Source organism: Apium graveolens, chromosome 4 (genome assembly GCF_009905375.1).
Source record: "Apium graveolens cultivar Ventura chromosome 4, ASM990537v1, whole genome shotgun sequence".
NCBI classification, from domain to species: Eukaryota; Viridiplantae; Streptophyta; class Magnoliopsida; order Apiales; family Apiaceae; genus Apium; species Apium graveolens.
Window position 1 is genome coordinate 73,294,778 of NC_133650.1, and position 21,799 is coordinate 73,316,576.

Below are 21,799 nucleotides of genomic sequence, written 5' to 3' on the forward strand. Positions count from 1 at the left end.
ACTGAAAGAATATTGGGTTCTCCATTTTGACGGAGCATCCAAAACAAAATCTAGTGGCGCAGGCCTAGTATTGCAAAGCCCTGATGGGTTTATGATTGAGTATGCTTTGAAGTTGGATTTTCCAACTACGAACAATGAAGCAGAATATGAAGCATTGATAGTTGGCTTAGGATTGGATAGAGCCGTGAGGGCCAAAAACCTGAAGGTCTTGGGGACTCGAGACTTGTAGTTGCTCAAGTGAATGGGGAGTTTGAGGCCAAAGATGATACTATGACCAAGTACCTGAGAGTCGTGAAGGGAATACTGACTCAGTTTGATGAATGGTACACAGAACATATTCCAAGAGAGGAGAACACTACGGCGGATACCTTGTCTCAGTTCGCCTCGTCTGAAATCAAGTACTATCCGAGAAGTATTTACTTCCAGGTATTGAAGACCCCTACTATTTATGTCATAAATTTGATAGCACCGGTTGGTGTGGCAAGCTGTTGGATAGATACGATCAAGACCCACTTAGAAACTGCGTGGCTCCCCGATGATGCCCAAGAGGCATGCAAGCTGTCGGTTAGAGCGTTAAGGTACTCTTTAATTGAAGTCCTTCTTTACAAAAGGTCCTTTGTTATTCCGTACTTAAAGTGCTTAACACCTCTTGAAGCAGAGGAGGCACTTAAAGAAGCCCATGAAAGGATTTGTGGACAACACCAAGGGGGCAGGGCCCTCGCTCACAAGATAACTCGATCGGGGTTCTACTGGCCAACTATGCTAGCCGATGCAAAGGCTTATGTGAAGAGATGCGACAGATGCCAGAGGCACGCTCCGATAGTACGACAGCCCTCGGAGAGGCTTACGTCCATCAACACACCCATCCCTTTTGCAATGCGGAGAATGGACATACTTGGACCATTTCCAATAGCATTGGGACAGAGAAAGTTCATTGTGCTAGCCATATACTACTTTACAAAGTGGATTGAGGCTAAGGCACTAGCCAAGATAACCACCAAGCAAATTATCCAATTCTTCTGGGAGAATGTGATATGCCGATATGGAATCCCACGCATTCTTGTCACGGATAATGGGAAACAATTTGATAATGCAGAGTTCAGAGAGTACTGTGCCGATAACAGCATAGAACTTCGCTTCACCTCCGTTGCACATCCTCAGGCAAACGGGCAAGCGGAAGTTGCTAACAGAATCATCCTTGATGGACTTAAGAAGAGGGTTGAACGCTCGAGAAACACTTGGGTGGATGAGCTGCTGCCTATACTATGGGCATATCGAACCACCTGCAAAGTGACAACTGAAGTGACCCCATTCATGCTAGCTTACGGAGCCAAGGCAGTGGTGCCCCTTGAGATAACTCATGGATCCCTTAGGATCAAAGCTTACGAACCAGAGATAAATGAAGAAGGCATGAGGCTCGCTCTTGATCTCATTGACGAGATCAGGGATGAAGCCAACGCCCGCAATACAGAGCATCAATGAAGAGCCTCGCTCTATTACAATAGATGGGTTAAAGAAAGGTTCTTTCAACAGGGAGATTTGGTTCTAAGGAAGATTGAGGCATCAGGAGTAGGGGAGAGAGCAAAGCTAGCCCTCAACTGGGAAGGGCCTTATAAGGTCAGGAGGATACTGGGATGAGGATCCTACAAGCTAGAGACCCTGAATGGTGATGAAGTGCCTCGCACTTGGCATGCTTCGAACTTGAAGGTTTATTATGTTTAGGACATTCACTATATGTTCCTAATACTTAGCATTAGTTTTACAAATAAGGTCGACGAAACCATCTTATTTAAGGGTTGAACCCATTTCTTAGACATATTATCTATTTATGCAAGTTTATTTCTATCATCTTGTCTACCAATTTATTTAAGTACGAGCATCCAAAGAATGTAAGTTTCGAAGGACCAAATGCCAAAAATAAAAGACAAGTATGAAATGAAATTAAACATAGTGCATAGATAAAAGATCCCGAAGGATCATAAGTTAAAGTCCAGAAGGACAAATAGGTTACAAACCAATAAAAATTCAAATAAATAAGTTCTGAAAATAAAAGCCACATACAGCAATCAAGGCCATGCAAGGCGACATCATTCACTCGTCAGAAGAGTCCTCCCCCTCGCCATCCGAGCCTTCCTCAGAAGAAGAACCATTGCTTCCTGGAATCGGCTCCCTCATCTTCCCTCGAAGGGTTGCCCTGGACATGGGGCTACCCGAAGGGGCTTTGCCTTTAGAGCCAGAACCGAAACCCGAGTGACTGGAGCTCGACTGGGGCCTCAAGCGAGGATTCGAGGGCACAGATACGGAAGGATGCTCAGATAGGTCCATAACAGACAGCTGTTAGGGGCAAGATAAAAGGCTTGGATCTACCATATCCGGCCACACGCCTTGAGCGTCTTTGACTCCCCTATTCCAACCTATCACCATGTTAACAGGGCGCATCTCGTCATTGTACTCATCCATCATTGTAGTGAACCTAGCAGATCTGTGATAAGCAGCCTCGAGGTCCTTCCATTCCTTCTTCCTCTTCTCTTCCGAGCTAGCATATTTCTTCTTCATGATGGCAAGCTTGCCCTCCACCTCATGGGCCCTAGACTCCCACTCCCCTAAAGAGATAGTCATGTGCTTCATGGAAGCCTGTAGTGCATGGTAATTGCCTCTCATTTTCACAGCCTGAGTAGAGGAAGCTGCGAAATAGGCATTGGCCTGACAAAGAAAATATGAGTTTAATTAAGAAGGGTCGAGCTCCCAAGGAATGATTCCTATAATATTTTCCAAGTACTAAGGAAAAGAGAACTTAAGCGAAAATTTGCACAACTAGAAACATACCTGATAGAGGGCATGAGCTCCCAGCATCTCCGCCTCGAAGAGTTTCTCACCAGAGGATACAGACAAGAGGTCGGGAGGAGTAATGCAGTTTCTTGACCACTCGAGAGCAAGAGCCGGGTTGCCGAAAATGGAGTCGTTGGAAGAAATACCCCATCCGGGCTCAAAAGGGGTCCTAGCACTCCCGTCAAAATCCTTGTCCCTCTTAAGGCCAGATCCTAACGCCTCGAGGAAGGCAGGGACCTTAGGGATACGGTTAGACTTCTTGATGGCATCTCTAGCCATCCTGCCCGTAACAGCATCGCTCGACTTGGCTTAGGCGTCAAGAGCCTTAGCAACTGAAATAAGAAGAAAAAAACAGATGTAAGAATAAACTTAAAGAAAGTAATGGTAAACAAGGATAAATACCCTCTATAGAGAGGCAGCTAAGGCCAGCCTCGACAAATTTGACTTCCGTCATGAATTCCCAATAAGGGGTTCCCCCGTCATCGTCAATAAGAAGATCTCAGGCATGAAGCTCAGCATCAGAAAGGTTGAGAATGAAATGGGAACTATCAACTGGGCTACTAAAATCACGTCTGAAGTATACCCCCAGTCTCCATCCTTCCACTCAACGAACATGAACTTCTTGTTCCAGTTGTGGTTTGTGTCATTGAGGGAACTGGTGTTCACCATTTGAGGAATGTGGGCTCGGTGTTAAATCACTACCCAACCGGGTCGAGTCATAGGAGACGCCTTCATCATGAAGATACTACAGAACATTGTCACACTTAATGGGATGCCTAAGTCATGGCATCTCACTATGAATAAAATGATGAAAGACCACCCGTTAGGGTAGAGCTGGCATGGATGGATCTTGAGTTCGACTAGAAGCCTAAGAATGAAGGGGTGCAGGGGGAACCTTATGTGGCACCCTCCAAACCGGGTCAGAAGTTTGGGGTCCACAACACATACATAATATATAAACCTGCACATGTAATATTGTTTACAATGACCCTGCTTTACATAACCATGGATCACAACATGTTAAAGTATGAATACAAGCCACAACCTTAAATTTTATTACAACGTACCAAATCCCGACTAATTTAACTTACAACTGATAATAAAATTATTCTAACAATCTTACTATCTCACTACCATATGAAGCTCCTGCTAGCTCGATCCAACTCAAACTGGAATCCTAGCTCGCACTTTGGACTGAGGAACTTCACTATCATCCATATCCTTTTTAATTGTAAAATATATAAAAAGATTCGCAAGAGTGAGATAACTAGCTAAGCAAGTCACAACAATAACTGAGGTTAAACAATGATCAAACGAGATGAATCAGAAGAATCAAGTTTCTTACTAATCATTATAATTGGATATTCATTTTAAATTTTAAAACTAAGGTTAGGTTGCTGATCAGTCACGCACTAACCCCGAGCAAGGCACACAGATCTGCTCTACGAACTGGATCCAAGGCACACATTGACCTAATTCGACCACGAATCTGGTCTGACCACGAACCTGGTCCACATAAAGAAAACTATCCAATTCTAAAGCAGTTCAATATGATAAACAATATAATTCAATAAAATCGAATCATAATTAACAACAATAAAACATTTGCACAAGAGCATGGTGAAAATTCATGGGTACCACAAGGGTATGTCAAAGTATATAAAATAAATGGCCTCCAGCCTGTAGGAGAATCGGGTATTAGATGAACAATGTTTTTACAATATTTTAGTTCTTTAATGTCACAAGGTATGGTTGAGTATAAAAGTTTCTGTATGTTTAAACAATTCTGTTCCAGTGTTTGGTATAGGATGGGTATATATTTGTGGAGTAGTATCGTATTTGTGTGGTTTAGTATCTGGTAAATCAACAAGAAATGGTTCACAAAGAATAAGGCTTACGGCTCAAAGATCAAATGATGTGACTCAGGTTCAAGGCTGAAGGATTCAAAGTATTTACAATATAAAACAGAGCTATTTTGAATACTTAAAAATATGTTACGAGAAAATTTAGAAATATTTGCATTATATCTCGAAAAAGTTTTAGAAGTACTTGCCTTACAGGGCTTTACGACTATTACTGATCAAGTCTCAGCCGACTCTGCCACTCAGGCTTTAACGTCCAACCACTAGATCACATTGGATTCGACTTCGACACTCAGGTTTTTTCTGTTGAAACTCTACTGAGCTCGTCGACTAACCACTAGGTTATCTTTAGTCCAACATCCACTTTTGATTTCCCGACTAAAACCTACAAGGTCGAAATACTATATGTTAGACACCCAGTTATGCTTGACATATCCTCGCTAACAACCTACCCATACGCTAGAATATTCTGTCTCGTAATTATTCATATTATAATAACACAGATAGCAATTAGGGTTCACATTCTCGAAATTGGTTCAGTGTTTGTTTTCAGAAAATACGTATACTCGTCATTTTACGAAATTAGGGTTACTGAGTTTTGGACAGAACATTTACCACAACATACAATCAAGCTCATATAAAGTATAAGTATATATATATATATATATATATATATATATATATATATTCACTCGACGTCCCGATAATTACCGGATACGCTCCCGTATTTCCATAGTTGAATTCCCGGAAATCGGGCAGCGTCTCCTTTGTTTATCGGACTACCCGTCGAACACAATATCGATGTCAAATCAATTCACAACAACTACAACAACAACCCAATCCCAATTCAAATGCATGAATCCCAATCACCGATATTATTCAATTATTACTATTATTCGCATTTTATACTCTTTTATTCGTATTAGGACTCAGAATTGGATCATCACTGTCCACCGTCGACTCACCGAAGTTCACCGTCGACGGCGGCAAAATTTATTGGTGCCCGATATAATACGGGTTTCCGAATAAATTATACCAATTATTTTAAAATCATTTCCGCACGTATAATTTATTTTCACGAAATCAGTCAATATAAATTCCTGCAGAAATTATAATAGGAATTAATATAATATAATAATTCCCAAATTCAATCTGCAAAATAAACAGGACATGAATAACAGCTACACGCGCCATCGGAAAGGCGAGGAGCCAGAAAATGACCAAAGAAAATAAGGCAGCACATGGAATACAGGGAGAACAACACACAACACTCACAAGTACGCACATATATATACAAATATATACATACAACCACAACTATCACCAAGCTCACCGGAAAAGGCGGCGGCAGAATAACGATGGCAACCAGAAATAGCACAGGGAAGAGACGAGGAAGGAGGAGGAGATGAGAATGAAAGAAATGAGAGATGAAAGGGAGAGAGCGGAGAAAGAGAGTCGAGAGAGAGGGAGATTGAGAGAGTACAACCGAGAGAGATAAAAAAAATTGATGTTCACCCCCCAAACATAAACAATTGCTCACCCTCCTGATGCACAATCACACGACACATGACGAATTTTATTGGATACGTGTCGTTTTGTTTTTGTTTCGACCGACTGCAAGCCAACTCACGACATTTTAATCTATTTTAAGGGTATAATCTGTGAATAAACATTAATCGAAACAATACCAAAATAATCTTAAAATTTTTAGAAATATCCCGAAACTAATAAAACACAAATTTCATGATTTTTAAACCATTTCTGGAGCGCAACTTATACCCACATTTAACGATTAAACGAATCAACGAGCGGGTCAAATTAATCCCTAAAATTACCAAAATAATTTTAAAATTCTCGGAATATTGCAAACTTAAATAAATACGAGTTTTATAATTTTTGAAGAATGCTAGAATTAAATATGGATTTTACAAATAAAAGCAATCAGAAAATCATTTAAAGATATATAATTAATAAAATATTGATTTCTCAATTTTATAAAATCCTAAAAATAATTATTATAATTATAAAACCATAAAAACAATTTTAGAAATAATCCGAGTATTTATGAAAATAAATGTACCCTAAAACCACTTTTACAAGTAACAACGAAGCAATACAACTCAACGAGTATTCATACAAATAATCCTTAAATACCAACGATATCACATATTTAATAACAAGATAATATCGAACTAACAGAACCCATACACATATTTTATTTATTTAATTACTCAATAATTATACATTTAAATAATAAAATATACGAGTCGTTATACCTTAGCCCGGAGTTAAGGGCTGCCATGAACACAAACAACCTTTGGTGGCAAAGATTACAAGCCCTCTCACTTGGCTTAGCTCTACGAACCCTTAAGCAGTCAGGCGAGGAGTAAGTTGACTTAATCATCTCGACGTCCTTCTCTCGAAGCATACTTCGATGATGGAATGCATCGAAATGCACGGTACTAGGGTACTCATCCGCTCTCTCATCCAACATACTCTTCAAAATGTTCGAGCAACGATTAATTGAGAAGGGGGAGACAAGAGCTATACCTTGGAGTGAGCGTAGAGTAGCCCTCTTATACATAGCTTCCTTTTCAGAGAAAGAGGGCTTAACATGGCCTTGTCCACCTGACATTCTTGAGAACTTGAAAAAGAGTTAAGAGCTTCAGAGAATTTGAGTTGAGAAGGTGAGAAATAAAGGTGTGAATAAAAATGAGCATTTCTCATCTTCTTTTATAGGAAAAAGGTCACAGCTACTTCAGGTCAAAAGTCATCCTGGTTCGCTAGCAGGTACCTCGTTGAAAGAACACCGGAAGTAGTGAGGAAAAATGATCAAAAGGCAATAAAAGATAACATAATATGCGAGAATAGCGATGCAGGACACCGCTTATCGTGTCAGTCTTCCGAAAAAAGCCTGGATGAAACCAAATATAAGTTGTTAGCCTTAAGTAAAGGAAAAATATGTTAATCATTATGATTAGCAAAATTAGTTAAGATTAAAACAAGATTAGCTTTTTAGCTGAACTCGTGAGTACGAGAACGAAACGTTCTCCTCCGTATCAGAGCCATGACGGCCACAATTTACGTGCGGGGAAGCCCCGACCGACCAACCAACAATTAGAGGCCTTTTGGCCTACTAGGAGCCTCCGTATCAGAGCCATGACGGTCGCAATTTATGTGCAGGGAAGCCCCGACCGACCAGACAACAATTGGAGGCCTTTTGGCCTACTAGGAGCCTCTGTATCAGAGCCATGACAGCCACAATTTACGTGCAGGGAAGCCCCGGCCGACCAGGAAATAATTGGAGGCCTTTTAGCCAACCAGGAGCCTCTGTATCAGAGTCATGATAGCCACAATTTATGTGCGGGGAAGCCCCGGCCGACCAGGCAACAATTGGAGGCCTTTTGGCCTACCAGGAGCCTCTGTATCAGAGCCATTACAGCCACATTTTACGTGCAGGGAAGCCCCGGCCAACCAGGCAATAAATAGAGGCCTTTTGGCCTACCAAGAGCCTCTGTATTAGAGCCATGACAGCCACAATTTACGTGCGGGGAAGCCCCGACCGATCAGGCAACAATTGGAGGGCTTTTGGCCTATCAGGAGCCTCTATATCAGAGCCATGACGGTCACAATTTGTGTGCGGGAAAGCCCCGTCCGACTAGCCAACAATTGGAGGCCTTTTGGCCTACCAGGAGCCTCTGTATCAGAGTCATGACGGCCACAACTTACCCTCGTAGTGGACTTGGCCTACCAGCCAACAAATTGAGGCCTTTCAGCCTATCAGGAAATCCTGTATGAGAGCCGTGGGGCCTTCAAAAGTTATCCGCGAGACCCTCTAGGGAGGTCCTTGGGAAATTTCTTGAAAACGATTATTCTCAGTAGAACCAAGTTTCGTGAAGACTAGAACATCTACGAGAATGAGTTGATTGAGGTGTATAACATCCTATAAGTGAAGTTTAGAGAAATTTAATGGAGTACAAGACTTCCTACAAAGGGAAAGTTCAGTAGAACATAGGGTGTTCAGCAAAAACGAATATAGAACGTCCATCAGGATTAGTACAGAACATTCACTGAAACAGCCATAGAAGAAACCGGAGGAACTCAAAGGCAACTTTGAAATTAATTCCATGGACTATCAAGGACCACAAGAGCATAGTAAGGTGAGTAGAAACCTATAACTCTTAGTGAGAAGATCAAAAAAAAGTGGGGGCAGGAACCCCTGGGCAACCACCTCCAGGCCAACCAAGAACTGGCCGACTAGGAGTGACCGACTAGGAGGCTCTCCTTCAAAGTGGCCGAGTAGCCCACAATTGGGGGCTTGAGGCCGAGCAGAGCCTCCTGCACCAGGAGGTTCTGCTCGACCCTGAGCCCCCCTTATCGAAAATTTTGAATTTTTTTGAAAAAAATAGAAAAAAAAATTGAATTTTTTAAAATTTTCAGGATTTTAAAATTTAGCCCAGATTAAGGCCGATTAGTGTATATTAAGCATAATTAACTCAAGTTAGGGATAATTAGTGGTTTATGTGATGAAACTAGCCCAAATGAGGGCCGTTTAACCCATTCACTCTTGTAATTAGTGTGAATTAAGGATAATTAGTGTCTTATGCATATTGATTTGTCTTAATTAGCCCCGTTTAGGGCAGATTAGCCTCGATTAAGGCCAATTAGTGCATTATAGCTTAAAATTAGGCTCTTTTAAGCCTAATTAGCAACTTGTACATAGAAATTAGCCTCGATTATGGTCGATTAGCCCTGATTATGGCTAATTAGCAACATTCAGCCTATAATTAACCTTGACGAAGGTTAAGGGGTGATAAACGCTCCTTTTATAGACCCGATTAGGACCATTTAGTGTTGAACACCATCCAAATAGCCTCTACGGGGGCCTCAAGTGTGTATACTCACACTAATAAGCCGTTATAGACGTGTAGGTCGCTCCACAATTTACGATAACGCGGCGATACCCATGAAGGGTTGATACCCATGAAGGGTTGATACCCATGAAGGGCCGATACCCATGAATGGCCGATACCCGTGAAGGGCCGATACCCGTGAAGGGCCGATACCCGAGAAGGGCCAAAAGTACCCCGAGTCGCGATTAGACCATTATAACTTCCACGAAAACTCGAGCTGTATTCACGGTCCAAACAACCAAGGCCACCAGCAGGGGTCATCCAAGTCCAAGCTTCATAGTAGACCTTTCTGGTCCAAGGCTTCGTAACAGGCCTACGATGGCCCAAACAACCAAGGCTCACCAGCAGGGGTCGTCCAAGTCCGCGAACATGAGCTATTCACGGACTAGGCCCAATACGGCTGGAAGAGCAGAGACATGTCTTCCAAATAGACTCAAAGTCCTACATAGAAGGTTATGGATCTCCTTTCTCAAGAGGACTCCTAATAACCATCTAATTTGGAGACTTGTCCTCCAAGTCTCCCAACAGTTGTCTAACCCTAGACTCAACTCTGTATAAAGGGCTCTACCCTCAACCTAGAACTACGTTTTTGGATTGATTCTCTCATCTACCTCTCCTTTTTCCATGAAGGATCCTGCCTCTCTTCAATTCTGTTTTTCTCTCAATCTTTTCACACATCTCACAGAAAAAGGCTCAGAAAGATTGTCCTACATAAATAAGAGGTGGCTAAAGAAGGGTGATATGTGATCATGCAACTAGAGGTAGTTTTTAACTAAGGTCTAGATGTAATCATATCAACATGATTTATATCATGAAAAGCATACTATAAATGCTGAAAGAACTAAATCAGTATTTAAAATAAATTCTGATAAAGTAACACTAGTATTTATATCTTGTGAATTCACAATTTGGCTCACAGTAGATACTGTGGTTATGACAATTGTTGTTCATCAATAATGAGAACCTCCATTTGAATTAGAGAGGATTTGAACAGGTTATTGTCATGTACCATGATCTCAAACATTGTTCTTCTTGCAAAGAACTAAAACTTGAATGTGTTTAATAAAAGCTATCACAGACTCTTCAGTAAAGACTGATGAAACCTCTGTGTCTCTGTAAGTATCATCAAGATCTACCTCAGCAAGTAGTCTCTAACCAACTAAATGTTGTTTCTGAGTGGTGAACATAATTCAAGAATTATGACACTTGATTTTTGGCAACATTTGACAAAACAATTCAAGTATTTCAGTTGTAAGAAGAAATTTAAGATATAAGATATATGAAACTTGAGATTGAGTGTGGACAACTTTCTTGATCAGAAAAAGAAAGTTTCAAAAGATTTTGAATTGTAAGCAACACTCAAAGATTATAACTCTTAGTGATTAAGAATTAAATCTTCCTTAAAAAAATTTCTTTAACAACTGTTACTTCCTGTAGTGCTCAATCTGTACTGAAGTGTCACATGAACTCAAACAGAGATTAGTTTATTCATATGCACTATGAAAAATATATGATATTTAACATGCAGTACTAATTTAACATTTAACATTTAAGAACATTCAAGCACACATACAAGAAATTAATCAAGAAGACAATTAACGAAGCAAAAGAAGATAATATATTTTCATTCATTAATTAAGAAAAAAGAAAGTACAAGGCAGAAACAAGAAAATAGTCTTAACAAGAACTAGACTATTCCTAGAATCTATCCTAACTTTTTCTTCTTCATCTCTTCTTGCTTCTTGAGAGCTCGGCGGTGATAAATCCCCGAGATAGTCTTTGCGAGAGAGATAATTTTCTCTTGAAACTCAAGTTTCTCTCGCTCAGCCTCTTTGGCTAAGCGTTCATCCTCAAGGGTGATTTCCATCTAAAATAGTTGAAGATCCACTTGCTGATCACTTGACAACTCCTCGTAAACTGAGGATGGAACTTCATGAGAACTGAAGGTTTGATCATTAATCTTGACTCTACATCCCCAGGGTCATAATAGACACAATCCTTTTCGAACTTGAAAGATGGATAGTAAATCTTAGCAATATTACGAGAACTAAACAAAGGTGGAGCCATGAACATTTGAGAAGATGAGGAGTTGAGTTCAAGAAATCTTGAAATAGAAGTGAGTGAAATGACAGGTCAGTGAGAAGTTTTGAGAGTGAAGGGTCGTATTTATGGAAAAGAAAGTAGAAACTAAAGAGACTCTTTGATTGATCATGCAATAATTGGACAAAATAAGCATACACGATTATGCGTATCTAGGAAAGCAAAAAGTAATCTCTCTTTTCATATTCCTATTCCCAATGTAAATACCCAAGTATCAGCGGAGTCTTGCATTAGTAGCTAACCCATTTAATCAATTAAAAGATATTCCACTAACTCACTAATTAATTAAAAATACTGTTAACAATTTATTTCGATAAAATTCAAAATAATTAATATAGTATAATAGTCAATCATGGTTTAACCATTATCAGTATCTTAATTACTAGTATCAGGACTTATCAACAACTGACATAAACTATTAGTCAAAAACAAGTTTAACTAAAATCAGAGTTTATAAGCATAATCAGTAGTTCAACATGCAATTTTCAGATAAAATCATTTAGCACAGTTTGCATGTTATCATGGCATCAAACATTTAGCACAAAAATTAGTATCTAACAAGTACTGACACATAATAAGATACCATGCTTCAAAAATATCAGCAGACTTAATTATCAGAGTTTGAGAATTGTCCTGAAATCATTCCCAATTCATTCACCAATCTTGTGAATTGTGTCTTCACAAAGAGGCTTGGTGAATATATGTAATATCCGGGATATAGCGTGTAATTATTTCTATCAATAAATGATTATTGGGTGATTATAATGTGAATTTTGGTAAATTATCTGATGATTGATAATAGTATTTAGATGTTTATAGTTGATAGGATATGAGTATGTTAATTTTATTATGTCCATAATAAAATATAGATAATTGTGATATTTTTCTGGTAAGTTTTGGATTGTTATATGATTTTAAAATGATTTTTGAATTTATTAACTATTTTCTGAATAATTACAAAACTATTTTAAAAAATCGGGAATCGCCCAACTTCAACCATTTTTGCATTTTTACAACCCGGAACTCTTCGGAAAACTCCTTCCTAACCTAATATGCTAATTCCGGACATTTTCCGTGTTTTGACTTTTTCGATCTGGATTACGGTTTGACCCGTGCGTGTCCCGGCGCAAGATTTTCAATACGATAATCATTTCGATAAATCAACAAAACCCGTATTCTCAAAAGATGGGATATTATTACATTATTTTCATATAAAGTATTTAATTAGAAGTCTGGTTTGGATAATTATCCAATACGGATATAAAATCGGATCGTCTTTGTAATTACTTAGCGGCTAAGTAACTAATTTATCGATCCAATACGATCCAACACGGACCAATATTCTATAAATATAAATAGCCCTTTTCTTATTTTATTTTATTCATATAATCATAATCAGACAGTAAAATCCCGTAAAATACAGAGAAAACCCTAATTAAACGGTGTGTTCTTCATGATCAAACTTACAAACGAAGGCGTTATCGAATTCGGAATCGAGCGTGCAATATATCAAATCGAAGCTCTCGAAAAGCTATTTTTGAATCAATCATCACTTTTGGTGCATAAATCAAGTTTTTGATCTTATTTAATTATTTTATTTCAAATTATTTATTGATTAAAATAGGAATATTTGTTCTTGATGTTGTTGATATGATTTGATGGCTTAATCTTGTAGATAATTTTATACTGGTCATTTTGGTATATTATATGATGAATTTGGCGTTCAATAACATATAGAAATTCAGGTTTGATTCTTGAAATTATAAAATTAGGGTTTTAATTATTTGAATGTTCTTAATTCGATTTCGGATTTTTAATTTCGTTGATTCTGGGTTTAATTGAATGGTATCACTCAATAGATCGTATTAAAATGAGTTAATTCATGTGTTTAAATACTCTGTTGGATGCCGGAAATATATCGTCGGAAAAGCTCGAAGCTTCGCCGGCGATAATGGCGTTTTCGCTGGAGATGTCAAACGAGAACTCCTCTGCGCGCACGGCTGACTTAGCTGTGTTTCTGGATCACTGGGAAATTGATTGGGCCCAAGAACAGACGATAATCATTAGTGTTTTGGCCAGATTTAGCTTGCCAGATAATTCTCCGGTGGCCGAGTTCGTCCTGTTCATAATTGACCCGTTCAAATCGATTTTGACCGGGGATTTGACCCGGTGTTGATCAAAATTTTTAAAACCTGTTTTTACACTTTAGTCACTGAAGTTGTAGGACTTTTACAAAAGTTGGATTGTTGTTTAGCTTTATTTTAAAAATGATATTTTTATTATTTTAAAAATAAAAAAATGGTTGTTTATTTAATTATTTTAAATCCAGAAAATTGTTTTAATTATTGATTTATTTAAAAATAAATCTGATTTATTTTATTAATTAATTTTAATTAGTTTTAATTATTTTAATTAATCGATTAATCTAATATTAATTGATTAATTAATTTAATTAATTATTAATTAATTTTAATTTATTTAATAATTAGATTTAATTATTTAATTTGATTTAAAAATTCTGAAAAATAGTTTCGAGCTTTAAAATATTATTTTAAATTATTTTTAAAGCTCGATAGTTATTATAAAATTATTTTAAAGTCAGATTCGGGTGTTTGAACCCTATTATTTGATTATAAAATGATTTAGAGACCCATTTTAATTCCGAAAAATATTCAAAAATTCGTATTAAATACCTGGAAAATCATTTTAACCCTGAATGTTCTTCGAATATTTATTTTGATTGAATATCTTACGTGCTACGTGTTATATGTGATCTGATTGATGCATAATATGACTGTACGTGTATTGTTTGACTATTTTATTCATAACTTTCAATCCGTACGTCGGATTTGGGTGAAACGATGGGTAGTTAGAAGCTTGTAATGAATAGAACGAGATGAGAATGAGTATTGATAAATATATATGATGTTTAATAGAGGAAGCGAAACATAGAAAGGGAAAGCAAGTGGTTGATGAATGAAAACCAGTTGACAAGTGTTAGTAAAGTAAAAGCGGATTGATAAGGCAAGTATCCCTGAACTTTCTTGTAATATAATTGCAAGTATTCTCGAGCTCTCTTCATTATATTGCAATTATTCCAAATAGTTCTTATTCTATATTGCAAGAACTTTGAAGTACTTAACCATAAACCCTGATTCTTAATGATCTTCAGAAATAAGCCTTATTCTTCGTAAACCTTTGATTGTTGAATTCTCATATACGAACCGCACATATACGATACTACTCCACAAATACATATATAACACCTACTGATTCTTGATATGAAATTGCTTTATATACCAACCCTCATGCCTTGTTTAACAGAAGACCAACACTTGTAACCCTTGAACCCTTGGTCTGCTACTTTCTGATTCTTTCCTTGATTAAAAGTCAATCTTTATGATTTCCTTGTTATACCTTCATGGAATTGTGAATCATCCTATGCTTCAAGATAAATGTTGTTTATGATTCAACTTATTGATTTACATTACTTATCATATTGTTATTCCAGAATTGGATTATTTTTAAATATGGACCAGATTCGTGGTCAGACCAGATTCGTGGTCATAATGGGCCAATGTGTGCCTTGGATCCAGTATTTAGGGCAAAGCTGGGAGCCTTGCTCGGGGTTAGTGCGTGATTGATCAATAGCCTAACCTTGGTTTTAAAATAAAAGTGAATATCCAATTCTACTCATTGTTTATCAAGAAACTTGATTCCTTATATCATTTCAATTGATCATTTTTTAATCTCAGTGTTGTCATTGTGACTTGCTGAGCTAGTTATCTCACTCTTGCAAATCTATTTATATTCTTTACAGTGAAAAAGGAAATTGGTGGTAGCTAGGATCCCCAGAAAAGTGTGCGAGCTAGGTATCCAGGTTGAAATGGGATAAGCTAGCAGATGATGTTTGGCTTAGTGTGTGTTGATAGTTTTTAATAAAGTTTACTTCCATTGTAAGATAAATATATTGGGATTTGGAACGTTTGTAATATAAATAAGGTTGTGGCTTGTGGGCATACTTTAATCTGCTTCGATCAGTGGAAAATGGTAAGTTGGGTCATTGCTTATATATTATTATATTCATAAACAGGTTTAAATATGGTGTGTGTGTGTGTTTTGGACCCCAAACTTCTGACCCGGGTTTGGTGGGTGCCACAGGTTTGGCATCAAAGCTAAGGTTTAAAGTCACTTCCACAAGCCTAGATTATCAGGAATGGGTAGAGGGTTAAGATTGGTATTAAGAAATAGAGAAATAGAACATCGAGGAGTTAAGTGTGACTAAATAGTAGGTTTTGGTATGATTCGAGACAAGATTTGAGAACTTATCTAGCAACGTGATTTTCAGATAACAGTGGTGGTAGATTCCTTTATCTCGATATCATCTGATCACTCGAAGCCTTCAGTCGTCTGATCCACGTCCCGCTCTTCCACCGGTGTCAGCTATAGTACCAGTTGTAACAATGGCACCATGGAAGGCTATTCCACTTCCTAGCGTGAGACCACTTACTCGAGGACCCCCACCTGCTGATTCTGACTCTACTGGATATTCGATTGCGGGTGCATCTTTCCAGTTTACTCCACACCCTGTTGCATACTATAAGTATGAGTCTCTTCTTTTGGAACGGGAAGCCCTGTTGGCACAGATCCGGGAGTTGTAGCACATTATCAAGACTATAGATGTTGACAGGAAAGTGTAGGAACTTCAGAATGAGATTCAGGTGACCCGGAGAGTACTTGAGGCCAGACTTCATGGAGCTACTTATGAGTATGCAGCCCCAGATGCTCTTATGGGGTGGGCCAGAGAAGTATTAGAGGACTTTGAGAGGCTTAATGGACCAGAGTTTCCCTAAATCTAAACGACGAAGATGATGTGACAACTGATATATGTGTAATAGAGTGTAAGGTGTATTATCAGACTTCTGGTGGGTATATTAATAAACTAGACTTGCTGAATAATGGATGGGCCTGTTGTACCTTTGCCTTTAATAAAATGTTTCGTGCTTGTACCACCAAACTTTGGTATATATATCAGTACCTTTTCTTTTTCAGAATTGTCATTTACTTTACCATACCTATTTTCTCTTACTGCACCACTTATAAAACTTTTGTGATAACATGTACCCTTTTCCCTTTTAACTGTTTATATTATGTAAAGAAGCATGTAATTTATTTAGTTCAATGATTGAAAATGTTTTCAAAAAGAGATATTTTTGTTTTACCAAAAGCTTTTCATAAAAAAGGGATTTGATTTAAAGGCTGAATAAGTTGTTTGATTCTTTACAGAAAATGCCTCCCAAAAGAAATCCCCTTCTACTAACCAGAATGAAGAAACCAATAACAACACCCAAGACCACAATAAACAGAATGCAAATCCAGGTCCTATAGACCCAATTGTAGCCCAGATTCTTCAGATCTTGGCCCAACAGGCAGTCCACCTGAATCAACAACAACATAGGAAAACCAATCCTCAGGTAACCTTTAAGACTTTTTAGGCGGTGAATCAACCAGAATTTAAGGGTTCTGTAGATCCTATTGAGGCAAGAGTCTGGTTAAAGGAAATTGAGAAGGCATTTGCCTTAGTCAAGGTAAAAGAGGAACAAAAAACTGAGTTTGCGAGTTACTATCTAAAGAATGAAGCCACCTACTGATGGGAAACCGTTAAGATGTTGGAAGGTACAGATGATGTTACGTGGGATAGATTCAAGGAGTTGTTTTTAGAAAAGTATTTCCCTTAGTTTGTTCAATATCAAATGGAATTGAAATTTCTGGAGCTCAAGCAGGGTAATATGTCATTGACGGATTATGAAAGTAAATTTGAAGAGTTGTCTAGGTTTGTACCATCATATGTGGACACTGATAGGAAGAAAGCTAAGAGGTTCCAGAAAGTTTTTAAGCCATGGATCCGTGGGAAGGTGGCCATATTTGAATTGGATACGTATGCGAGAGTTGTGTAGAAAGCTATGATTACGGAGACAGAGAGTGAAATGTCTCAAAAGGAGAATGTTGTGTATATATTGTGTACTTGATGATTTCATTAACAAAACACCTTGGTAGATTTTACCTAGTGAAAAATGTAGCACTCGACGGATAAGGATTATAGTACCGACGGATGACTCAATATAGTCCCGACGGATGATGATTTATTATCCATCGAGTGAGTAGCTTATGTAACAATAAGTCTGTAGCACATTTCTGTATACACATTGTTTAGATTCTGTAAGTAGTACTCAAGTCATGTTGACTTTAACTAGATATGCAAAATAGGTTGATTAATTGTACATAGATGATGTCTTGTAATTCTACATAAATGAAATGAAGTCAAGTGCCAAATAGCTACCAATGGATGATTACCAAAGCTATCGACGGATGATTAATATAGCTGTCGACGGATGATCAACAAAGTTGTCGACGGATGATCAATAAAGCCATCGATGGATGATCATGTAATCAATGGATAATCAATTCAAACATCATTTGACAGTGATAACACAATCACATGCGTCGAGTGTATGCAAATGGAATGTGGAAGCCTATTCAACTGGGTTTTCGAGAACAAAGAATCATTGCCATTTCCATGCTATTATGAAGATATTCAAAGATGCCGGGATAGAGTAATGAAGTAGCATAGTATTAGACTTGATAGTTTTTGATTTATTATCTTGTCTTATTACTTTGTAATCTTGGTGTTATATAAACCAAGAAGTAGCATATAGAAAAATAACTGAGATTCAAGGAGAGAAACATTTGTAAGCTGAATTCTTTGCATTTCTCTGCATTCTTAGTTGTTCAACACTTGTAAGTAGCTGTGTGCTTTTTGTTACACAGAGTTATCTCGATATATATTATATATCTTTGGTGGATACATTCAAATCCACCAGAAAGTTTTTAAAGACCTGTATTCTTAATTACTTATGTTTTGATTCATTCGAAGTTATTATTCCGCACTCAGCAAATCAATTCACACTAATATATATATATATATATATATATTTAAGTTAGAACAATTTCATTTAAGAAAAAGTTTCAAGAATTCCATTCAACCCCCTTCTGTAATTCTTGTTGAATTGTTAAGGGCCTAACAATTGGTATCAGAGCAAGCTCTTGAAGAATAAAGAGTTTAAAGATCACAACAACACAACAAGATGAACAAGAAGGATGTTGGAGTCAAGATTCCTTTTCTGGATAAAGATAATTACCATCACTGGAAGGTAAAGATGCATCTTCATTTACTTTCTCAAGATGAGGCCTATGTAGATTGCATAGAAAGAGGTCCTCATGTACCAATGAGAGCTGCAACTGGAAATGAGCCATCTGTCCCCAAGCCAAGGCATGAATGGTCTGATCCTGATATTGAACAAGTCAGGAAAGATAAGAAGGCCATGAATATCCTGTTTAATGGAGTTGATGGTGATATGTTTGACAACATCATCAATTGCAAAATTGCCAAGGATGTTTAGGACACTATACAGATTATCTGTGATGGCATTGAGCAAGTTAGAGAAAACAAGATGCAGTTACTGATTTAGCAATATGAGCATTTTCATAGTGAAGAAAGTGAGTCTCTTATTGACATCTTTAGTAGGTTTTAAAAACTACTAAATGCTCTGAAGCTGCATGGAAGGGTCTATCAGACAAAAGACCCCAATCTGAAATTCCTTAGATCTCTTCCAAAGGAATGGAAACCAATGACAGTCTCATTAAGAAACTCTCAAGATTATAAGGAGTTTACTTTGGAGAGACTGTATGGCATCCTGAAGACTTATGAGCTTAAAATAGAGCAAGATAAGAGGATGGAGAGAGGAAAGAAGAAAGGAGGATCCATTGCACTAGTTGCTGAGTTAAAAAAAGAAAAGAAGATGAAGATGGAAGCTGTTGAATCAACTTCAAGGGTCTGTGAAAACAAGGGCAAGGGGCCGGTAGCTGAAAATGAAGATTCTTTGAGCCAAAATGATATGGGGGATATTGATGAACATCAAGCATTTTTTTCTAGAAGATTTACCAAGCTCAAGTTCAAGAAGAACTTTGGAGCAGCCAAGCCAAATAAAAATATGGTGGATAAATCAAAATTCAAATGTTTCAATGTGACTTGGCAGAGCACTTTGCCAATGAGTGTAGAAAGTCAGATTCCAACAAAAAGAAGTTTGAGCCTATGGATTATAAACAGAAATACTTTGAGTTGCTCAAATAAAAGGAAAGGGCTTTCATTACACAAGAAAATGACTGGGCTGCAGATGGTCTGGATGAAGATGAAGATGTCAGCTATGTCAATCTAGCCCTAATGGCCAAGTCTGATGAAACAGAGACAAGTTCTTCAAGTAATCAGGTAATTACTACAAACCTTGCACATTTATCTAAAGCTGAGTGTAATGATGCTATAAATGACATGTCTACAGAGTTATATCATTTGCGTGTTACACTTAAGTCTCTTACTAAACAAAATGCTAAAATCAAAGAAAATAATTTGTTTTTAAGTGAGAGGAATAATGTGCTAGAGTCTCAGTTCATTGATTTTGAAAAATTAAGAATTGAGTGTAAGATTGCCAAGGAGGAATTAACTGAGTCCTTGAAGAAAGAAGAAATTTTGAAGAACCAGCTTGAACGTGAACAGGAGGTGATTAAGGCATGGAAAACATCTAGAGATGTTCATGCTTAAATCACCAAAGTTCAAGGGATTGAGTCCTTTTGTGATGCAGCCTGGAAGAAGAACAAGGAGAAGCTAGATCCAAATTTGGTGGAAGGAGTGCTAACAGATGTAGACTCGACGAATGATGAGGGTCATCCGTCGGATAAAAAAAAGGGTTATCCGTCGAGTGATGTAAATCCTCATCCGTCGACTGTGAGCAAGCCTATCAGTAAAGCCAAACTTGTTAACTTAAATGAAAAGTATGGATCTGTTTCCCAGAAATTTATTATAGGAGAATCGAGTCAAGTTAAGAAAGGGAAAAAGGCTAATGTTGGTCATATGATTGTCAAGCAATTGATTGACAAGCTTGAAAAGATTGAGGTTAAAACAGAGGCTAAAAAGAAAAATAATAGAAATGGTAAAGTAGGGATTAACAAACACAATAACTACACACCTGATAAATATGCTCCAAGAAAAATATGTGTCAAGTGTGGTAGTGTAAATCATTTGTCTGTTAATTGCAAATCTTCTATGCCTACTTCCATATCTGTGCCACCTTACTTTCCCAACATGAATTCCATACCTCCTATGCCTATGAATTTTATGTCTACACAGAATATGAATGCACAGTTTGCTAATATGCCATTTGCACCTAATCCTTATTATGCTGCATTTAGTATGCCACAAATGCCATTTAGCATGCCTTACTGGAATAACATGTTCACTAGTAGCATCCATTCCCTGTTAATCAAAATATGCATGATAATTCTGTTATGATGAATGGTTTCAAAGGCCCAACTCAAATGACTAAGGATGAATCTGATATCCCCAAGTCAAATGAGATAAAGCCTAAGAAACAGAAAAAGAAAGCTAACAAGGCAGGACCCAAGGAAACTTGGGTACCAAAATCAACTTGATTTGATTTTGATGTGTGCAGGGAAACAGAAAGAATCTATGGTACTTGGACAATGGTTGTTCAAGACACATGACTGGCGATTCTACCCTGCTCACAGAGTTCAAGGAGAGAGCTGGCCCTAGTATTACTTTTGGAGATGACATCAATGGTTATACTGTGGGATATGGCTTGATTTCAAAAGACAATGTCATCATTGAGGAAGTTGCCTTAGTGGATGGTCTCAAGCATAATTTGCTGAGTATCAGCCAGCTTTGTGATAAAGGTAATTCAGTAACCTTCAACTCAGAAGCCTGTATTGTGACTAACAAGAGGAGCAACAAAGTGGTTCTCACTGGTGTAAGAAAAGGAAATGTGTACCTAGCTGACTTCAACTCATCAAATGCAGAATCTGTTACTTGTCTTCTCAGCAAAGCAAGTCAGGATGAAAGTTGGTTATGGCACAAGAAACTATCCCATTTAAACTTCAAGGCCATGAATGAGCTAGTAAAGAAAGAACTGTTAGAGGCATTCCTCTGGTGGAGTTTTCTAAGGATGGATTGTGTGATGCCTGCCA

General features: G+C 37.8%; 1 protein-coding gene across 1 annotated transcript; it reads left to right on the forward strand.

The window, feature by feature from the left end:
* The first annotated feature begins 270 nt into the window (after nucleotides 1–270).
* On the forward strand, nucleotides 271–1,482 carry LOC141718629 (uncharacterized). Its single transcript, XM_074521008.1, has 2 exons — nucleotides 271–978; nucleotides 1,162–1,482. Exons 1-2 carry the CDS (start codon nucleotides 271–273, stop codon nucleotides 1,480–1,482), a joined length of 1,029 nt encoding a protein of 342 aa, XP_074377109.1.
* The last annotated feature ends 20,317 nt before the right edge of the window (nucleotides 1,483–21,799 follow it).

Excerpts from the sequence above, each read along its gene's own strand:
- LOC141718629 (XM_074521008.1), top strand. The coding sequence starts at position 271 with ATGACCAAGTACCTGAGAGTCGTGAAGGGAATACTGACTCAGTTTGAT. Across the intron at positions 979-1,161 it reads CAAAGTGGATTGAGGCTAAG|GCAAACGGGCAAGCGGAAGT; the intron begins GCACTAGCCAAG and ends GCACATCCTCAG.